The sequence below is a fragment of the Amphiprion ocellaris genome, chromosome 21, assembly GCF_022539595.1.
Source record: "Amphiprion ocellaris isolate individual 3 ecotype Okinawa chromosome 21, ASM2253959v1, whole genome shotgun sequence".
NCBI lineage: Eukaryota > Metazoa > Chordata > Actinopteri > Pomacentridae > Amphiprion > Amphiprion ocellaris.
This window is the reverse complement of record NC_072786.1, coordinates 8,309,252-8,330,449: the sequence shown is the minus strand read 5'-3', so window position 1 is coordinate 8,330,449 and position 21,198 is coordinate 8,309,252. Positions and strand designations below refer to the sequence as shown.

General features: G+C 44.3%; 1 protein-coding gene across 7 annotated transcripts in view; it reads left to right on the top strand.

Annotated features, from left to right (window-relative positions):
* foxp2 (forkhead box P2) overlaps window positions 1-21,198 on the top strand; it is a 101,535-nt gene that overhangs the window by 54,818 nt on the left and 25,519 nt on the right. For all 7 annotated transcript variants that reach the window (XM_023262472.3, XM_023262455.3, XM_055006360.1 and 4 more), the window contains 6 exons: window positions 3,719-3,808; window positions 13,053-13,190; window positions 14,773-14,862; window positions 17,231-17,417; window positions 18,550-18,835; window positions 20,697-20,801. In XM_023262472.3, the coding sequence (XP_023118240.1) occupies window positions 3,719-3,808; window positions 13,053-13,190; window positions 14,773-14,862; window positions 17,231-17,417; window positions 18,550-18,835; window positions 20,697-20,801 (896 nt within the window). The remainder of the gene's footprint in view (window positions 1-3,718; window positions 3,809-13,052; window positions 13,191-14,772; window positions 14,863-17,230; window positions 17,418-18,549; window positions 18,836-20,696; window positions 20,802-21,198) is intronic.

Sequence of the window (21,198 nt, the reverse complement as noted above, 5' to 3'; positions counted from 1 at the left end):
CGCACACCGCAGAAAGACTGTTACCATGATGCAACCTCATTTCTTACTGATCAACAAGTGATACGACGTGTTTATGGCTACTTTCTGGAAACACCATGCCGACGCCAACGATGGTGCCGCAAAGGAAGACCTGTTGAGGGCAGCTTATTTCATACCTGTGTCATCATTCCAATATCGTCTACATCCCCTAATAACAACAACTCCCGACGTGACTCGAGCCAGGAAGTGATCTTCACTGTCCAAACACAGTGTCACAGCCCCTCAAATATATCCGATTCCAATGTCATGGCTGCATATCGTGCAGTCTCCAGGTGGATTTGAAAGGAGTGACATTCTTAGTGGATGGCTTATTTCTTTCTCGCACCCCCACCATCACCACCATCACCACCACCACCACACGCAATAAGCAATCTGGAGATTTGTAATGGTTTGGCCCGGTATTGCAGGGCCTGCTAATGTATTTCATGCTTGTTTAAGATCGTTGCATGCTTCTCACAAAGGTGCATTGTGATCGGTGTTGCTTATTACCCTGTTCTGTATAGGACTGTAGTTCTGTGTATAGCTAGAAGAGAGGGGGATAGTGGGAGGTGAGGGGTGAATGGATGGTTGATTTTTTTTCATTTCTCTCTCTCTCTGTCAGCCTCTTCTCACTCTCTCCTTTTCTGCCTCTCCAGTGATCTCTGCATGCCTATTAATGTAGCAGAGGAATGCCTGTGTAAACATTCTTGTTTCTCAGTCCGTTTCGCATAATAGTTGCCTGTATCGCCTTTCTCCTGACCTCACTATCTGAAACCAATTACACCAGATCCATTTGGGCTGAATCTTATTTTCATAAGGATCCCTGTGTCGCGGTCTTGGTTGCTCTGTGTTATTTTCCCTCCTCTTATTTTTTTTCCTCTTTTCCAACCTCAGTGATGGATATCAACATCAAATATGCCTCTGAGTGCCTTGTTATTTATATAGCAGGGCCTGGCTCTTTTTCTCTTTCTCTCCCTCTCTCTCCGTCTGGCTTGCTTGCTCATTCTGAAGAATGCATCACATTGTGCTGTTTATACAATGTGCGCATTAATAGACCAGGGATGTCATTTTTTCGTGCATAGCAACCCAGGTTAAATAGACGGCGCATCTGCACTCGTCTGTGTTTTTGTCCGCTCCAGCAGCCCCTTCAGCAAACTTTTGATGACTTTCCTTGGCTTTTGGTGCTTTTTTGTGCTTGGAGATGGGCTCTAGCTTACCATCTGTGTGGAGTGGGAAGTGGGTGGCACAAATTGGTGCTTTTTACTGTAATGGCTGAATACTCAGAGTCTGTGAAAGTGAGGGGACAGGACTTTTATTCCTCCCTGTACCATCCACACCATCACAGACAGAAATGGCCACTTCCACGGAGAAGGTGACAGACAGTTTCAGACATGACAAACCACTCTGAAAAAGTTTGGCTAGTGTTGATAAGGTCTGTGTTATGTTTGGAGAAGCAGTCTTTATGCAGTGTGTTCAGACATCTTTTCTAATAAGCCCTGTATGGTTGATCTCTCTGCTTCACCTCTCTACGCCACCTCTCATGCCTGTACCTCCCTCGATATTTACTTGGCATGGATATTGAAAGTGCAGTCAAAAACCGTCTCCTCCTTTGTACTCTTGACTGTGTGTAATATATCGAGTGGCTCTCTTGACTTTGGGTATAACACAGCAAGTCATTATTGATTCACACATGGATAAACATTTCCCCCTGACAGCTACCTTGAGCTGCACTCATCAAGCAGCCTTTCCTCTAACTACTGTGTGCAGGACTCAATAAGCCTTATAATTACTTTGATTCACCAATCATGGCGAGATTAATTAGGCCTTGTGTTTTAATTAGCAAAGTGATTGGCTGCATTCAAGGAATTTGTGTTGTCTTTTGCGTTCGGTGAAAGGAAGCAAAAGTCAAGCGATGTTTGCTTTCCCGTCCATTTTGCGCACAAACAACTAAACTTTATGTGGCCATGAGTGGAGGTGTTGACTTTAGTGTGTGCTCTGAAGGAAGGCTCGGCTTACAGATGTCACAGCACACACACACATATGCATAAACCAGTGGCGACTAGGCTCCTCTTACCAAGGAGACAGATCAATGCAGTTAGGACTCACTGCCAGTGTAATGTGTTTGTTTGCTTTAGTTCAGAAAGCCTGGCTCCTCCTGAGCAGCCAGACAGACCCCCACCCACCCCAGCACCACCTCCATCTCTTCCCCCTCCAGTTCTGTCTTTTCATAATTGATCAGGGGGGTGGCTGTGTTCCCTCAGGGGTTAAGACGTGGCAACTTTTTTTCCTTCTCTCTCCTCCCTCTCATTTTTTTTTACTGCCTCTCTCTCTTTCCTGTCTTCCTCTCTTGTTTGCACAGGATCTCAATGTACTAGTTCAAACATTGTTCCCACCAGCTGGCAGAGCTGCGCCATATGCACGCCCTGTCAAGGCAGCTGTTGTCATGGATACTGGCAAGCACCTGAAAATAAAATGAGCACCCCCTGATTCCTGAGGAAGTGTCACTCTACTCTCCAGCTTTTTTTTTTGTATTTTTTTTAACTTACTTCTTGCTTCTCCTCCCGACTCGTCCTCTTCTTTTTTCATCAAAAACTAAACACCTGTGAAGTTGTTGTTGTGTGTGAGCGCACTTGTTTTTTTTTTTCCTCCCTCCTCCACTCCCACTTGATGCTCGTGGGCCCGAACAGTACAAGGCATACAGTTGTGTGTAGCAGCAGCAGCAGCAGTAGTAGCAGCTGTGCACAATGTTCTTTTCTGCCAGACTCTTTCATCCATCTGCTCTTGAAGAATTGGAGTGAAGCTGCTAGCCCAGCTGCCACCGTACCTGTGAAGCTGAAGCTTGTTCGTCACACACATTCAGTGCACACAACCAGGCGGGGATGGGGAGGGGGGGGCGGCGTTCTGCAATCCCATCAAACCCTAGAGAAATAAATTACACCACATCCCCGACTCTCTGATTGTTATCATATCGATGTCTGGCAAACACATCAAAGGGTGTTGACGGCAAATTTTTACAATTTTACAACCATGATTTTTCAAATTTTCCGTGTCATGTGTAAACAGCTGTGAACTAATTTCATCAGGCAGGGAAAGGTCTCTCTTTCTCTACCAAGCTATTCATCTTTCTATCCATCACCCATCCCATGCGCATAAGCACCCTTAATGCATAGTGTAAAACCTGGGCTGCTAGTTAATTCACTCTAAATGTAATCTGATGTTGATTTTGTCAACTTTAATTACAGCTCCCAGGGACACTTCACATGGTGCTGCCTCTACTTCAAATTGATATTATGAATATGCAAATGCGGCGGTAATTTGCGGAGAGAAGTGGGTATTTCAGTTGAGCACACACTAGACAGGTCAATTCTACTCTGCCTTTTTTTTCCCCCCTGCCCACCACCCCCTCCACCCTCTTCTTCAGAGGTGCTCTAGACAAACTGTATTTATCCTTGATCACAGCTCTGTGAATTGTTACTAAAACATACCTCCTGCGTAGTGTTAACCACATCAGAATGAACCAGGTGATGTTTGACAGGGTTTTCAGTCAGTGAAGACTGTTTTGCCCGTGAAAATTTGAATTATCTTTGCTGTCGGCTTCAGGAAATCTAATAGTTTATTTTCACTGTCTTCTTCCTTCCTCCCCATCGTTCTTTCTCTCATTTTTTTTCACACCTTTTGTGTTGTGTTCTTTTCTTCCTAGGCCCTACAAGCAGCGAGGCAATTACTCTTGCAGCAGCCAGGCAGTGGCCTGAAATCTCCAAAGAGTCAGGACAAGCAGCGTCCACTGCAGGTAAAGCAGCTCCCCGTCTAATCTCTTAAGTCCATCCATAATACATGCTCCTCTGAAAAGAAGATTTCCTCTGTTCCACAAAGTGTGTTTGATTTGCCAACGCAATCCTCGGACCTGTCATTGGAATCTTAAAGCTGGACAAGCCAGTCCCTAGGAAGCTAAGCGTCACATAGACACAAGAAAAACACAACAGAGACAGAGAAGTTTCATCCACAGGACATTTCCAATCCTGGTTTAAAAACATTTAATACATGTTGTCCATCAAATAACACCACAAGCATCTCCAAAGGTTATATGGTAGGATGACAAATTGGAGGCCATCTTTGATCTGTGTGCTTTACTACGCAAGATCTATAGTGTTGTTAACACAAGGAAATCAAGAGGTTGTTTAAGATTTGAAGACATGTCAGCCGGGCTAGTGGGTTACACAGACAGCTAATTTTAACCGCCTGTCATTTCCACTCTTCAACGCTAATTTACCTTATTGATTTGTAGAGCTGTCTATTTCTGTTGTCAGTGATTTGGAAAAGGTCACACTTGTACACATATGCACGCACAGTTTCACAGTGACACCACACACTCACACATATATATACACTTTAACACATTGCCTCGTTCTCCTTCCTGATTTTTCTCACACCAGCGAGTCTTTTCATTCTCCTCGTTTAAGTCAACAAGACAGTTTTCCTGCTTCAAATTACATAAGGCCCCTTGACATCGCCTCTGTTTTTTTTTTTATTATAAGTTTTTTTTTATTTAATTTATTTTTAGCTGTTTGAAATTGAAGTGTGGGAATTTGTGCCCCCCACTCGGCTAATAAGTACTATCAAGGAGTAATGGTTTACCTCATTAGGAGCTCTGTGCATTTCATTAATGACAGGGAAATTGGCATTAACCTCACCCGTTGATATTTTCACAGTCTAACAATGGCGACACCTTCAATTGAAGTCACACCCCTGTGTGCCTAATTACGTACTGGCGAAGAGATAAGGTTGGCAAAGACTCAGTCATGCTTTTCCTTGAAATAAAATTTAACTCGGACTCATCACAAGCGCTAATATTGTCAGTGTGTTTTCCCATGGAGGCATAGGGATTATGTATACTTCTAAAAGGTGTTTATTTACTTAATCGTATAGCGAATAAAAGATTTGTTCATTCAACACGAGGCTTATTGTTGGGGTCCATTGCGGGTCCTCTGTTTGAGGGTCTGTATGCCAAAGCCAATAGATTCAAACAAATGAGATCCTGATCTACAAATGCCTGCATAGTCACCAAGTACAATACATGGCATGAAGAACAATATTGAATGAGAGCTGTGTGGGTGCATGATAACCGTCAGCCCATGTCCAAGCCCCTGCCTCTAATAACACCAGCAGATGGTAAATATTGAATATTTACATTTGCTTACTCCATCCTTGCCTCGTTGGCGATATGAATCAATATGAATCAGATGGCCCGCCGATCAGCCTGTCCACAGCTCACAACTAATCCATTTGTTGATCCAGCTTTTATTAACATCCTCACCTCTTTGTTCCAAAAAGTCTCCATGCAGAGAACCATAGGAGAGGCGCTGCTGCTGACTGATACACACCAGCACAAACAGAGGCTCATTCTGGTTCATGATCATTTTTACACTGGGAATGTGCTGCTGTGCGCCCTTGAATCCACTCATTTCAAATGACATTTTAACCGTAATACTCTATTGTGCAAATATCAGCATAAAGCGGTTGGAATTCTTTCTTGATTAAAATGCCTTTTTTTTTTTTAAGCTATTTATTATTGTTTCAATTCTTTTGCCTTGTCTGTACCAGATTGTTTTTTTCATTCTAGTCTTCAAGGAGTTTACCCAATAAAGCTGCATTATACACCTGGATTATGAGGCCACAATGGGTGCTACAGTGCAATATTTTATTAGCTTCACGGATAGATAAGAGTCAATGGCAATCAAGCTACATGTTTTCCACCAGAGGAATCACACGGATTGATCCGCTTGTATGATTAGTGAGAGTAGAAAGTGGGAAAAGGATTATTATTACCATGACATCCTGCTTATGGTAGAGATAGTGATAAATCCTCTGCTAGTCTTTTTTTTTCTGCCTCTTGTTCCTCCATCTTTGGTATTAAAGGAGCGAGAAATGATCCATAGATCATGGCATGTAAATTATTTAGTACACAAGCATCTAAGTGCCTCAGCTTGCAGTTTTAATTACTCGTATTAGCGGCTAAAGGCTCTCGCCTGACTAATTCTATCCGCTTGCTCATCGCTGCTTCTCAGGAGTTGATGATGCGGAGGCAGGCAGCTCATGCACGCACACTCACATGTTTAAAAGAAAAGAAAAAAAAACAGTCCCACAAACACACATACAAACACACACACACACACACACACACAAGCTGCTTCTCCACATTTGCGTAATGTGACAGGTCTATTATTACACAGTAAGCCCACGGGAGCACTCAATAAACACCTATTTCTTCCTGTAAATCCCCCTGCCTCTGCCATGCTGCTTACACGGCTCTCCCAAGGCACACAACACCCTCTCGTCTCTCCTCCATTCTCCTCTGCTCCTCTCTCCTCTCGCTTTCCTCCTCTTCTCTGTGGCAATATCCCCCGTCTGAAAGGCATTTATACACTGACATTTGGAATACAAATAAAGAAACGCGGACAAGGAGAGGCGGAGAGGATTACAGAGGCCTATGAATGTGACAGTTGTTTCGCTCGCGCTCACACGTACATAATGTATCTACACACCACAGCTTGCACAAACACAACCACAATGACAGCTACTTAAAGTTTTACATTGCCAGAAAGGCCTTGGTGCAAATCTTGTTTGTTAGTGGCTGTATTGATCGTTATTGATAAGGAACAGAAGATTTTGAAGATCGGCTAGACATCTCTGAAGACAAACCAGAACAGGTGTGGGGTTTTCAAGCAACCCAACTATGTTACCACATCTCCTTCTAGCATGTCACCACGAGGTTCTCACCATGACGCACCTCTATATGTCAGAGGGCACATATAAAACAGCTAGAAAGACCCCCTCTAACCCTGCACCGTGAGTGTGTTAGATGGGGGGCTTGACAGTGTGAAGCTACCCCCTTGACCCCACCTCCCAGTAGTTAACGTGCAATTTTAAATCATGCAAAACCTGAGAGCTTTGCCCCCCCGAGCAAGTAAGTGTTGCGACTGCTGCTCTGCCCCTTTCACACTACCAAGCTGTGAATACCTTTTTTTACAAGACTAATAACCTCAGTCCCATCTGTGCAATGCTCAGCTCCGAGTATGACTGAAAATATTTAATGGTTGGTTTGTGGATCGCGGGAGATGTTGGTTTAGCCGCGTTTTTCTGTAAATTTGCAGCTTTTCCGCCCAAGCCAGTCAGCTCCGGCTGTGGGCACTGGGCCATCGGAGGAAGTGTCACACTTTTAAAGGTCAGGTCCACACGTCTCACCACTGAGCCAATATCATCTCAATAGCAGCACTCATCTGCTTATTGGCTTTCATGCGGAACACACACACACAGATGTGGGGAAAAGGGCTGTGACGCTAGGCGTGAGTATAGGTTAGCTGACTCGAGTGGTGCGTGGCTAAAGGATGCTAGTTCACATTTACATTTATGAATATATCTCTCTGTGCATCCCCTCTGGTTGGATCTGAAAATAGAGAAAAATTATCACAGCGAAGGAGAAAAAAAGAGAGGAGGGAAAATAATATGTTATTCATGAGGAAAACTTCTGTTGACTGAGAGAGAAAGCGAAGAAAAAAAAAGCGTCAGCACATTTTAAGTCAAACACCCTTGGTTACTGCTTTTGTAACCAGAAAACAAGATTTTTTTTCACGTCCCATCTCCCTCCATACCTCTCTTTTTTTTCTTCTCCCCCCTCCTGCATTTACAACACCTACAGGACAAGATTGCTAAATTGCGAGGACAGAGCAGGTTCATCATTGTGATGCAAAAGAAGTTGAAATGCAACCCCAAGGCGAGGTAGCTGAGTTTGGGGGATCAAGAGAAAGTGAGAGGGAGGGATAAAAAAAAAAAAAAGTAGCTCAGACCTTTGATGTAGCAGCAACAAATTTACCTTGTGACAGAAGATACATGGCTGCAATAAACGAGTTATACCAGCCCTTACACATGCAATCAGATGATTCTGGCCAGGGTGTTAATTGGATCCTAACCGGCAGATCTGATACGCCTGGGCCCCGGTGGTGAGGGGGAAAGCCTTTCCAAGTGATGAACTATAATTCACTGAGCTGCTTGAAGCACTTGTAATTTACTGTGTGTCACTGATGAAGAGGCTGATCCAGTGGAGGCCATATTACCTGCAACATCAGAGGAAAGTGCACCCCTCCTCTACCACCTGCTCTCACTTCTACTCTCTCACTTTCTTTTCTATTTCAGCTCTCTCCTCACTTTCTTTTTTAATTCCCTCCCTCTCACTCTTTCTGTCGCTCCCATTTACTCTTGAACTGTGTACACCTGCGGGGAAGCATCAGTCGGGAGTGAATTGTGCCAGTTTAATGATAAAGGTGTGGCAATTTGTACTGATAATGACACAAACAATGTGTGCAATCTATGTTGCACAGCCACACTAGTGTGTACTGCATTCAAGAGGCTTAATCAGTGACTTTCTACATGTAGAGATAAATCAATATGGAAATTGTGCTAAGCCCGTCCCAGTCTCCTCGGGCTTTTTATTAGAGGCTTTTACATGATGGGTCTTTATGTTATGATAAATTGCACTTTCCATGCACTGCTGCCAAACTGTTATGGAAATTGATTTAGGAAAACATTCAGTTATCTACTTAGCTTCACTCCTGACAATCTGGAGTATTGATCTTCCTAAGCTGAACACACTACATGTGTTTGAGCGAGGCTCACATGCATGTGATTTTACATAGTAAACACACATGTGCTGCTTGCATATCATACACTTGAAGTTCAGAGTCAGGAACTCGCCAGACCAGCTCGCCCTGTTGCCCTGAGTAGTCCTGTGGCGGAGAGTCCTGGCTATCAATAATTGCGTGGCCACATTTGGCAGTAAATGAGCAGTGTCAACCGAGAGGGAGTTGAGAGGTCAGAAGTCCACAAGCTACGATGGAGGTCTGGGTTTCGGCCCTCTGCGCCCCTGGGAAGCTCCGGAGATTGAGATGAAATAGGAATGGGGAGGAGTGGCGAAGGGGCTTTCTCTCATTTTTTCCCCCTTGATTTCATAATCTCTTTTTCTGTGTGTAAAATCAAGCTAGTGGCTTAATTAGCAGTGACTCTCCTGCCAAGGATCCAGAGTAATTACCGACTAGGACCCTTCCATTTCTCATTGCATTTATCTCAGTAGTGTCTGTCGCGCTGCTACCCTGTCCAGCGCTACAGGAACCTCTGTCGCTGATAACCACCACATATTCGTTACCCCTGCGATGTTTATGGCTGCCATCTAATCACCAGTTTCCAATCCTCCCTCCCTCCTCCTGCTTATTACTGCTGGATGAAGTGATTTGTATGGAAAGGAAATCGAATAAAAGGAATTCCTCTCTGTTAGACTAATTGTTTAAGTTTGAACTCTGATTTCACTTATCTCCTCCTTTAGGTAATTTGAGTTCAGTCATAAAACTGTACAGATAAAGTGCCACCCAGTGGAGTGGGTGTAACTGCCGGAGGTGTGTTTGTCCACCGGTCAGGATAGACAGCTGTGTCCAACAGCCAGTGCAGCAGCAGCAGGTAGCGGGGATGTGGCGTTTTGCATTTAATGCCAGAATGCCTCGTTAAATCAAACATAACGAGAGACTTGGGTGCCAGATTTGCCTGGAAGAGATACCTGAGCTCTCTGTGGAAGAGCTTGACCTTTTGCAAAGCATTGGAGAGGCTGGATACAGGCTGCAGGTGTGACAAGAGTGGTGTAATGATCTGCTTGTTCTGGTGAGGGCCCCACCAGTGTTTTTACATCATGAGCCAATTTAAAGGTCTTTTGTTTTGCTCTCTAACTTTGAGGGCAAACTACATGGCTTCAAAGTTCATGCCAATAAAACTCATTGTTCTTTTTAAGACAAGAGACATAAACAAATAGGAGTTAAAATGGCGAGGACAGTCTCAAGCGAGCACATTTTATATTCAGATGTCTTTTTTAAAATTCATTTGCAAGCTGCTCCTTTTTTAAATCCAAATTTGCACTAATAAAACCAACAGACCAACCTTTTCTGTTATTAGGGTCCCCAGTGGCTACATCAGCTGCAGCTAATTTCAAACAATTTAATAAATCCCATTAATACTTTTCTTTATTTATTTTTTTTGCACCAGTACTGGAAATATATCCATTTTGGATTCCAGAGAAACAGAGGCACAGACCAATTGGATATCACAGCTCCTCTTCCACGAAAGAGAGTCTATTCACGGTACGTGGATGTTTACGCCACTGCCGACGTCTACTAAATGCTCATTAATTTTATCCCTTCGTGGCAAAATCATTTCAAGGAGAAGCAATTCAGCCTCCTGTTCCTTTCAATTCACCGCTCACGTCAATCAAGCCCTCCTGCAGTATCCTGCAGAATGGAGGTGTTATATTCCTGCAATTATCATGTCATATACTCGAAAATGTAAATGAACGTGTGTGTAAAATTAAATTTATGGGTTGTCAGTGAAGAATAAGAACCAGGAGAGCAATTACTTATCTGCTTTCATCTTGGAGCCTCTGATACGTCAAGCAGAAAAGCATGCAGTTAAATGCTGGAATTAGCATTGTGCTGCACTTCACAATGGACGTGGGCCACTGCCTTTTCTCCCCTCGCTTTCTTCCTGCTGCCTTTTCTCTCTTTTTCATTCCCCCTTCTTTTTTGTTTGGAGCAGTGGTGAAATGAAGATGATTATCACCTATTATGCCTCCAAAAAGCTAATGAAAGTGTAAAAGCAACTTCTCTATTTCATAACCTGGTTGTTTGCTGTTTTTTTTTTTTACTATTTTTTGCTCTTTGTTGAAGTATTGTTTGTTGCTGAAATCCTGCATTATTCATTTACAAGTACCTGACTCTGAATGCTTAATTTTTAGCACTTACACATGAAGAAACTGTTTGAAGTCCAGTGTAGAATTTATATTTCATCCTACTTCACATATGCATGCACATACATTTGTTGTAAATCCTCCGTGTGTAAGCCTGCATCCTTTTTGTGAGCCAAACCGTCTTTGAGCCAGCAACCAATTAATAGTCTTAATGAGTGCATCTCTCATGTTGTTTCTCAGCTGCATTTGTCCTATTGTAATGGCATCCAACACAAAACCAGGAGTGACTGCAGGGGTAATTACTTACCTAGCAAATGTACCTTTAAGGGTTAATAACTTTGAAGGTGTAAGCATAGCATTTGCATAATTACACACAGACTGTTTAATTTGCAACTTTTGACGGCTTTTGTTCAGCGCCTCGCTTATTGTGAATGCAATTTCTCCCGTGCTCTTGCATGGAGGAGTCCGGAGAAGAAAGAGATGTACCACAACATCCTCCTCCTCCTCCATCTCTTGCACCTTAGATGGAGTCCCTTCTCTCTAAGACCCTAATGAACAATGGAGGCAGGATTTGTTTGAATATGAATATGAATGTGCAGCGGGGCTGGCTGGAAGTTGACCTTCAGCTGTGATTTTCAGTTCATCAGGATTAGTCAAGGCGGGCGATCAGGAGCCACTAATGCATAATGACTTCTAAAATGAAAAATGTGTAGTGACCATGCAAATGTCTCGGCTAATCAAAGAGGGGGGAAAACCTGGGGTGGGGGGTGGGCGTCGAGGAGAGGAGAGCTAAACAAGGACGTGTCAAGGCCTGACAGAGGGAGAGAGAGAAAAGGGGGAGAGAGAGGAAGACAGGAGGAGGGAGGGAGGAGAGACATGCATGGAAAGTAATCAAGCCAGCTTGATTAGCTGGCGATGAGGACAGGGATGTCTTATTGGCCCCTTGACACACCATATAGGCTAGCTACTGTCATGGCAGCTCTATGCCAAAAACTGTCGCAATTAGCATCAGTGAAGGTGCTACTACAAGTTGATATTTTAATTGTGTTATAAAGCCTGTCTGTCAGGAGTCTTTGTTGACAAGCTACAGCAGGACATACAAACTACTTTGTATCTGAGCTGATTACACGGCAAGGTCATATAAGGAAAGAAGGGATGAAATGCAGCCAATCTAGTGAACCACCGTGTTGTGAAGTGGCTACTAAACCATTCACACATATATTTTCCATAACTGAACAGCAAAACAAAAAAAAGTAACGTCTTCTCTCTGCAAAAAGTTGTTCAATTTTTAAGCAGCCACAAGGAGCTGAAACTCCACAACATACCCCTTAGCCTGCACTCCCCTGTTAGAACGTGTGCACGCAATCAAAGACAGAGGAGAAACGTATCGTCTTCCCATTGATCTGCTGCCTCAGAAGTCGCTTGTGCTGCCGCCTTAGAAGAATTTGGGGGAAATACAGGATATGTATCTTTGTTTTGTTTTGGTGAAGTTCTTCTACTGCGCTTTGACAGCTCGTATTTTAATGATTAGCGCCGAAAAATGACATACATTTTTCAAAATGACATACATTTTTCAAAATGACATGTCGTGGAGACCAGAAAGCACGTGTGTTTTCCGCTGCTTTTGTGGGAAAACTTGAAAACCTTGTTCGCTGCTGAAGGCACCTAGTTATAAAACACAATTGTGTAATTTTTTCTCTCCCTTCCAACATTAAAAAATGCGTAGGGTGAACCTCAACCTCCCAGCCACGGCCCACCACATCCCACTGATTGTGCCTCCTATGTGTCCACTTCATCAGTGTACAGTAGTTTTAATCAACTTCAGAGTTGTGCATTTTCACACTGTTTCACAATAGCAGCACTGATAGGCACGCTAAAGTGGGGGAGTTCAAGGGTCCTGCTAATTAAGGTCTATGTCTATTTAAATCCCTTACTTTTCCCAGTGGGGTGAAGGCAGGAAAATAAGATGAGCAACACAAAGGCACAGCACCCATCTGTCCTTCAGCATCTCCTCTAGGCTGCCAAGCGTCACGGCCATGGGAGGCCCGCTCTCCCTACCTCTCAAACCACCAATTACCACATTCCCAATAGATCCGTGCCACTGTGCCTGACGCACTTCTCTAATGCTCTATTTATCCAACTTTCTCCCATTTTGCCTGTCTTACCATCCGTTTCACTCCTGTGCTCTCATTGTTTACCCATTTTCTTTTCCTTTGTCGCTCATTCCACCATTTTCTCCCTCGTCCTCCATGTCCAGGTTCCAGTGTCAGTGGCCATGATGAGTCCCCAGGTGATCACGCCGCAACAGATGCAGCAGATCCTCCAGCAGCAGGTGCTTTCCCCCCAGCAGCTCCAGGCCTTGCTCCAGCAGCAGCAGGCCGTGATGCTGCAGCAGGTAAACACACTGAATACAAACATTTTGACACGGACGCTGTGGCGCACGCGGACACGACTACACTGACGCTGGCTTTTCATTCGGCACGACTGTCTGTTGCGTTTGCAGACAGACTCAAAGATTCACACATAAACCCCCCCCACACAACCCCTGAGTCATTCCTGTGCCAGTGTATCGCAGCCGCCAGTCACTCATGCCAACTCACCGCAGCCCGGTGTCCTTGACACGCTTACAAAGAGGGATCTGAAATTGACGTACTTGTTCGTGTCACCTCTAATTAACTGTCTCTAGTGTGTCGCTGGTTCAATTCCCTGACAAGCATCCATCAGGGACTGAGAGAGTAGGGCACAGTTGGGCTGAGTGATGGGTGATGGATGATGTAATATTTGGAATCAACTTGAGGAACACACTTGGTGCAGTCTCATGTCAGAGCTGAAATGCATGTCTCATTCGTAGATTTGATTAAGGCAAAGAGAATAGTTTAATTAAGAATGTCAGTCATTTTGATTATTCCTCTTCATTAAGAGTCCCATGATTCGAGATTTAGTTTCAGTACAATCGCTTGTCGTTGCTTGGGGTTTTCATTGCAAGTTAAAGCACTTGTCTGAAAATTTGACTCAACATTTTTCTTAAACATTTAACTTAATACAGATAACATGGTCAATCTTAACATAGCAATGTTGATCATCTTCAATCTGATACGTCATATGTCAGTGTCATAAAGATCAGCGGTCCTAAATTCTAAATCAACAGGAATCACAATTCAAAATCTTCCCAAAGTCAGCACAACAGAGTTCTGTTGTTGATTTATGTAGATGAAGTCACTACTCATTTCAATTGCTCCTCAAGCTCCCATTTATTTGTTGCAGTCCTGGCCGTTAAATCGTGGATATTTCAGTGGCAATTTGCTCAGAACTGGGACATGCATTCAACTGGCCTGCTTCATGGACTTCTGTTTCAGGCCAAACAGCCACCTGAAGAGTACATGAAACAAAACATTGCTCTAAATAGCCGTTGGACAGTGTGTGTTAAAGGAGTCAGTTCAGTGTTGCAATCCTGAGAGAGTTTATTCTGTTTATTTCATCGACTTTCCAAAAGAAGCTAGTGCACTCCAGAGGCCAAATGCACAGTTAATATGATGGATTGTTGTCCCTACAGAACTGCAGGACTATTAAACACGAAAAGAACTGTGACAGACAGCAAGGATACAAATGCCAAAAGCAACAGAAGATGTTATTGACAATGTGCAGCAGTTTATGTATAACAAGCCATGTGAAGTTCAGTTGGAGATAAAGTTATGCAGGCAAGATTACAAACAAATGTCTCGATATTTGTAAGGGATGTGCTTTGAGGATTTTTGCATGTGTATCAGATGGAATTAGTTATACATTCCCAACATTGCTCTGAACCGGAGCCATGTAATTTATAACATTGAATAGACATCCTAGATCCACCTAGTCAGCTTTGTAGTCTATGGATATTTCAGAATTATTTAGGGTTAGAAGTGAGACCATTCAGAGGTGTGTACAAATACGTATGAACTCATTCTTCCACCTTTGTTTCTCTGTTTGTGTGTGAGCAGCAACACCTGCAGGAATTTTATAAGAAACAACAGGAGCAGCTTCATCTGCAGCTTCTCCAGCAGCAACACCCTGGCAAACAGGTTAAAGAGGTATGTGCACCATGAACTAGTCAGTCACAGAGAAACTTTGTTAACTGAAGTCTTACCTGTTCTTAAACCAATCAATTCGTTTGAGGGAAAGATCTGCATGCATCTAGAACTACTATTCATCAGCTCATGGTCCTAGCACAAGAACTCGAGGAATATAACTCAGACAAGTTAGAGTACTGTTTTAGATGATACATCATGGTGGTTACTGGAGTTTGCATGGTTTTTGGTCATGCATTTTAAGAAAATGCAGCCACACTGATGAATTCTGAGATGTGGTGTGTTCTCAAGTAGTCTGGTCCTCCTCCCACCAAAAATATTTTATTCCCTTGAAAAGACCACTGGAGATTGTTCAACCAATGAGAATTTGGTCACATGTGACCTTATCGACCAACCAGTTGACCAGTTGATCTAGACATTACAGCCCTACCACACACACCTACAGCACCTAATCAAAGATTTGGCATAAATAGGATAGAAATGTGGACTCATATTGCATTTGGCATAAGGAAATGATGGTAAATATAGTGCACTCATATTCAGCATACGTTCCCCATTCTTTCACTCAAAAAGATGACAGGTTTCAGGCCTTAAAGTAAACTAATTAAACTGTTTGAGTTATGAGAAGCATAATTAGACTAACCCTATAACACGTACACCAATTCTAGTTCTACTTTTGTGACAGTTTCTGCTATCTTCATATGGTATGTAAGACCCAGGGAACGAGTCCATTAATGAACTGTTTCAAGTGACGTTTGCACACATGCTCTCGCGCTGATTTATAGAAAGGAGACCAGAGACAAAGGGTCCTGCATCCAACTCGTTAATGAACTGTTTCTTTGGGCGTACAAACACACACACAAACACACGCGCCACCGCTAAAGTTACAACGTGCAGCGCTCATAAATCACGGTGACAGGCAGCCGGTCGACAGACAACTGCTCTGTCTCGTCCTCTTTGGCTATCAGAAGAGAGGAGACAAGCATGACAGCCTTAACCACATTTGCGTAACGGTGCTGGTGCTGAGTCCTCAAGAGCCAGTCCAGGGCCACATCCAGACAACACTGTATGTGTGGAAGCAGTTAAATTGATAAGGAAAAAAGGTATCGCATAAACACACACATTCTGCCATTCTCCTTCTTTTTTTTCCATGTCGTACCTCTCAGTGTCTCCTCAAGCAGCCCATTATGCTGCCCCTACAGGAAGTCGCAACTGACCTCCCGGCGGCTTTGTTTCTGTTTGGATTTGCGAATAGAGTTTTTCAAGGGGCCTCGCCATCAAATATGGAATAGAAATTGCTCCCTTATTTCTCTTGAGGCGGGGTGGAGGGTTGTGGGGGCGACAAACTGCCTCCCTCCACCACTCCATTATGCAGCCTGTTTTCCAGTGAGCGCATCACAAGTTTTGGCCCCCTCCTTCCTCCTCCTCTTCTTCTTTCCCTCCACCTCCATACTTTTCCAGGTGCACCACAATACAACACATGACATGGTGTTTGCACATACACGTGTATAGAGAGGAGACGAGAACAAAAACTAGCTAGTTAAAACATCACTTATGTGCGTCTAGATTGTAATCATGACGTGAGTTTCATGTGAGTCCCTAAAATTCTCTGCCTCTCTGACTTGTTTTGCAGCGGTGATTGAGTTTGGTGTTTTCCATTTTGTTGTTGTTTTTGTTGTTGTTTTGCACAGGGCTTATGCAATTGCCTGTCTGGCCTAGCGATAAACAACTCTGTGAGGCGGCGAGGAGAGCTGAGAAGGAGTGGAAGCGGGGAGGGTGGCTGGGTGGTGCAGCGTATTTGTGCGTGCATGTGTGCGTTTGCGCCTGTGTCTATGTGACGTGCACGTGAAGTCGTAAATCTCTCATTCTGCCGGTTCCCTCTGGTCACATAAGCTGTAACAGACCATCAGTGAAGGCGAGACAATTAACTATCAGGGGTGGTGGAGGGGTGTGGGACGGGGGATTATACCAGAGGCTTAGTATCATACACAATCACAAGCCACATACACTGACAGGCTGGAGAGCTGGTATATCAGCACAGCTTTGTGTCTGTTTGTGTGTGTGCGCTCTGTGGACATGAACACACATAAAGAGGGAAGGCAACAGCACTGTGGTACAGCCCAAAAAAAACCAGGAGGAAAGTGAGCGCAGACAGAGAGTGAGAGGGAGCAGAAGAAGAGGCAGAGAGGTATAGCTAAGGTCACAGCAGAGGCGAGCGACTCTCTGTGCACAAACGCCGCTCCATCTTCTCTCTCCTCGCCACGCTCTCTCAGTTGTTAATTTGCCTGTAATTTTCCCTCGCCTCCTCTCCTCTCCTCTCCTCTACGCTCCTCTCTTGCTCCTCACTTCCTCCTCCTCCTCCTCTCTATAGCAACAGCAGCAGCAGCAGCAGCAGCAGCTGGCCGCCCAGCAGCTCGTCTTCCAGCAGCAGCTCCTGCAGATGCAGCAGCTCCAGCAGCAGCAGCACCTGCTCAACATGCAGCGGCAGGGCCTGCTCTCGCTGCCTGGGCCCGCTCCAGGCCAGGCCGCCCTGCCCGGACAGACCCTGCCCCCACCAGGTAAGAGGAGGAGGGGAGAAGTGGTGGGAGGAAGAGGGAGTAGGGATGATCTTGAGCACGTGACTTGCACATACTTCCTGGGTGTCTATCTGGGTGTCTCTTCTTGTTTCTTCCTGCTGTTAGGTTCCTGCTCCTTGTCCTCCTCTGTCTTTCTGTCCTTTGCTTTTTCTAATTGGTATGCACCTGTGTCCCTGTTGCGTTATCTCTAAGTATGTCTGTCTGTGTGCCTTCCCCTCATTGGTATGCTCTTCTACCATCCACTTTGTCCCTAACTCTCCACATGATTCTTTTGTTTAGTCTTTCATTCTTCCATTCTCTCTCTCCCTCTCTTCTTGTCTGATTATGGCTTTCTTTGTCTACCTCTGTTTCTCTCTCAGCTCTGCTCTTGCCTCTGTTTGTGTTTGTTGTTTTTCCATCTCTGTTTCTATTCCCCCGCTCCCCAACCCCGCCACCCCCCTCCTTCTTTCAGCAGCGGTTGTTGTTGTTGTTTTTGTTTACTGCCTTTACTGAGAACCAGGGAGAGGCTAAAGAGAAGAATAAAATGTGTGAGAGAGATAGAGGCTCCATTTTCTCCTCCTGAGCCAAGTAAACACCTATGTTTGTTGTTTACCACTAAAATGGTGGAGACAGAACACAACAGGCAGGGAGATATTTGAAGGAAATCAAAGGAGTGACTATTGCCTAATTAGTTGCCAAGCTGAAAACAAGCAGTGGACAAAGCTTGTTTATCTCAGATGGAGTTATAACGTGATGTTTCATAGCTCTTCCTCATTGAAAACATTCAAGTCTTTGTGTTTGAGAGCTGCACAAGTGATCTGTTATCAGTTTTAAATCGGCATCTAACTGGGCCGAGATGAAGAGCATCACACTTGGTTTTATTGATCAGTAAAGTTCAAACGCTGCAAGAAAGCAGCACAGTGGTATAGTCACTTAGTGTGAGGCCTTGAGTCATGCAGTTTTGTGGAACTTTTCTGGCTGCTGAAAAAACTTTACAGAGTTGCCTCACACCAGATGCAAGAGTTTGTATTTAGCGTACAGTATATTCTTCCTGCTCATCCTCTTATTCTCTTTTCTGTCTCTGCTTTTCTGTCTATTTCCTCCCTTTTTTCCCCTTCCCTCCTGGCATCTTTAGCTGGCTTAAGCCCCGCAGAGCTCCAGCAGTTGTGGAAGGATGTGACCGGAGGCGGCGGTCACGCCATGGAGGATAACGGCATCAAACACAGCAACAGTGGCACCGGCACCGGCGTGAGCGGCGGCGGCGGTTTAGACCTCTCCACCAACAACTCTTCTTCAACTACCTCCTCCTCCAATCCCGCCAAAGCATCGCCGCCCATCTCTCACCATTCCATCGCCAACGGACAGTCCCCAGCCCTCAACCACAGACAAAGAGAGCGGGAAAGGGAAAGGGAGCGAGAGAGGTAAAATAACTGAAATAATATCCAACAAGAAACAAGGCAGGGAAGATGAAAAGTTAACAGCAGCGCATAAGCTTCTTGTTGTTCAGTGTAGGAACACATCAGAACTGAGCACAACAATCTGCAGCATTGTTTCTTCAGGAGGAAAAGAAGGATGTTTTGTTTATTTATTCAATAGTTTATTAGTGTCTTGGTGATATTAAGAAAAAAATAAGAGCCTTGTTCTCCCAGGGGACCATGCGTGCCATTGAACACACTTAGCTTGCACACACATATCAAACGCAAGGAGAGGAAGCCATGCAGGCAGACACACTTAGAACAAACCTCTCTGGCAGGCAAGACAAGGTAACCCCCTTGTACATTAAGTATTTAGTGCTTTTTCTCTTTTTTTTTCTCTTTTGAAAATTACCTTCCTTGCTTGCTTGTCATGTAAACAGAATACGTGATGCCTTGAGTGGCGTTTCCAGGATGTTTATCCTTGCGATGGCGTCTTTTATAAATGCAGCCAGCACCGAAACACTGACTGTTCACATATCTGCCTATCTGGCCCATGCATTATTCAAAGGCTTTTCTTGGGCGATATTATAATAAGGACTTAGGGTAGCAGTGTGTGTGTCTGCGTAGATGCTTGGTAGAGACTCACACTGGAGGTGGAAGTGCTGTGTAATTGGTTTAAAGTAGATGCTATCTTTCCAGTACCACTAAAAGGAGGCTTGAAAAAGATATCTTTAGAAGGAAGACAGAGAGAAAGAGAGAGGTAGGGAATGCATGAGAAGAGAGGGAAGAAAGGGAGGGAAAAAAAAGGACTTTTTATCTGCTTGTGTCCCGAGGGGTGTGTGGTGTCTCATAATGATCGAACAAGGGGTATTGTCAGGCGCACTGCTTACTAACATGCCATGGATCGATGTGGGGAAAGCCCCTCTGTAAAACACAGTGTGAGCTCTGCCAGCACTAACACACTCACACACACACACACACACCCATATATTCATGGGCGCAGGCATGCATGCATGTAGTCATCGACCACACACGCACAGACATAACCTATAAGCAGACAAACATGCCGAAACACTGGCTGTACACAACATACTCTCATTCACGTTTTCACACAAAGACAGACAGACACACACACACACACACACACACACACACACACACACACACACACACACACACACACACACACACACACACACACCAGTGCCAAGCCTAAAGGTTAAACTGTCATCTTTAATAGGATGTGCTGTCTAGGCAGGGTCGTAACTTATTTGGGTGCCATTTGAGAAACGCCAGAACACCCTGCTCCCCTTGTCCTCAAAGAACATAAGTTACACAGAGTATTAATCTCCTGATGAAAATTATATGGCTGTCTGGATTTTTAATGTTTACTTGAAAGCCTCCACCCCTCCTCCCCATAATAGCTTTACAAGATGGGATGGTGGCTGTGGTGGAGACAAAGCTGCACTTCACTCCAGATTTCCACTTGGGGCTCTTAGTTGGACCCATATTTCTCACACATTAGTCTCTACTGTATACTATAGCATGTAGTGATTATTTAGAATGAATGAAGATCAGTGATTGTTTTTTGACATCCCTGCATCCATGTGTTCATCAGCTTCTGCTAATGTATTTGTATGTCTGCCCTTCCCTCTCTAACTCCTGTCTAGCCTTGGTTATTGAGCAGTTGACATGTTTTGACCTCTTTCTATTTGATTTTAATCTTACACAGACTGTCTTTAGAAAACTTTATGATGAACTTGATGCTCCCCTGCTCCTCTCACTCTCCACACACTCCTGCCGCCTCATCCATGGTTTCATATTTGCTAATTTTTTACTCTCCCTGTCCTTTTTTCCCTTTTTTTAGTACACTACATGAAGAAAGCGGAGGCACTCACCCCCTGTACGGTCATGGCGTGTGCAAGTGGCCCGGCTGTGAGAACATCTGCGAGGACTTTGGACAGTTTTTGAAGTAAGAGCACGCCCCATGACAGAGGTGTAACACTGCAGACGACATCCGTTCACCTCTCCCTGTTAACACCATGTGGTAAAATCTGTTTTATTGTGAAATGCACAAACGTTATCCCCCTCTCAGTACACTGCCTCCTCTCTCAGTGGGTACAGGGGCTTAACAAAGAAAACATCACTGCCTTTCAAAGAGCACATTTTGACCTTCCAGACAGCTAGTTGACAGGGTTCTGCTCTAGCAATGCAGGATTCAAACCAACTCTGATCCATAACAAATTTCCTTCCTGGCATGGAGGGGTCTGATAGGTTTGTGAAAAAAGCGTCAAAAGCTAATGACAACTCGCACGGCCGCACACTTACCTCCACAACAAAGGCCCCCATTCACTGTTGTCATGGTGCAG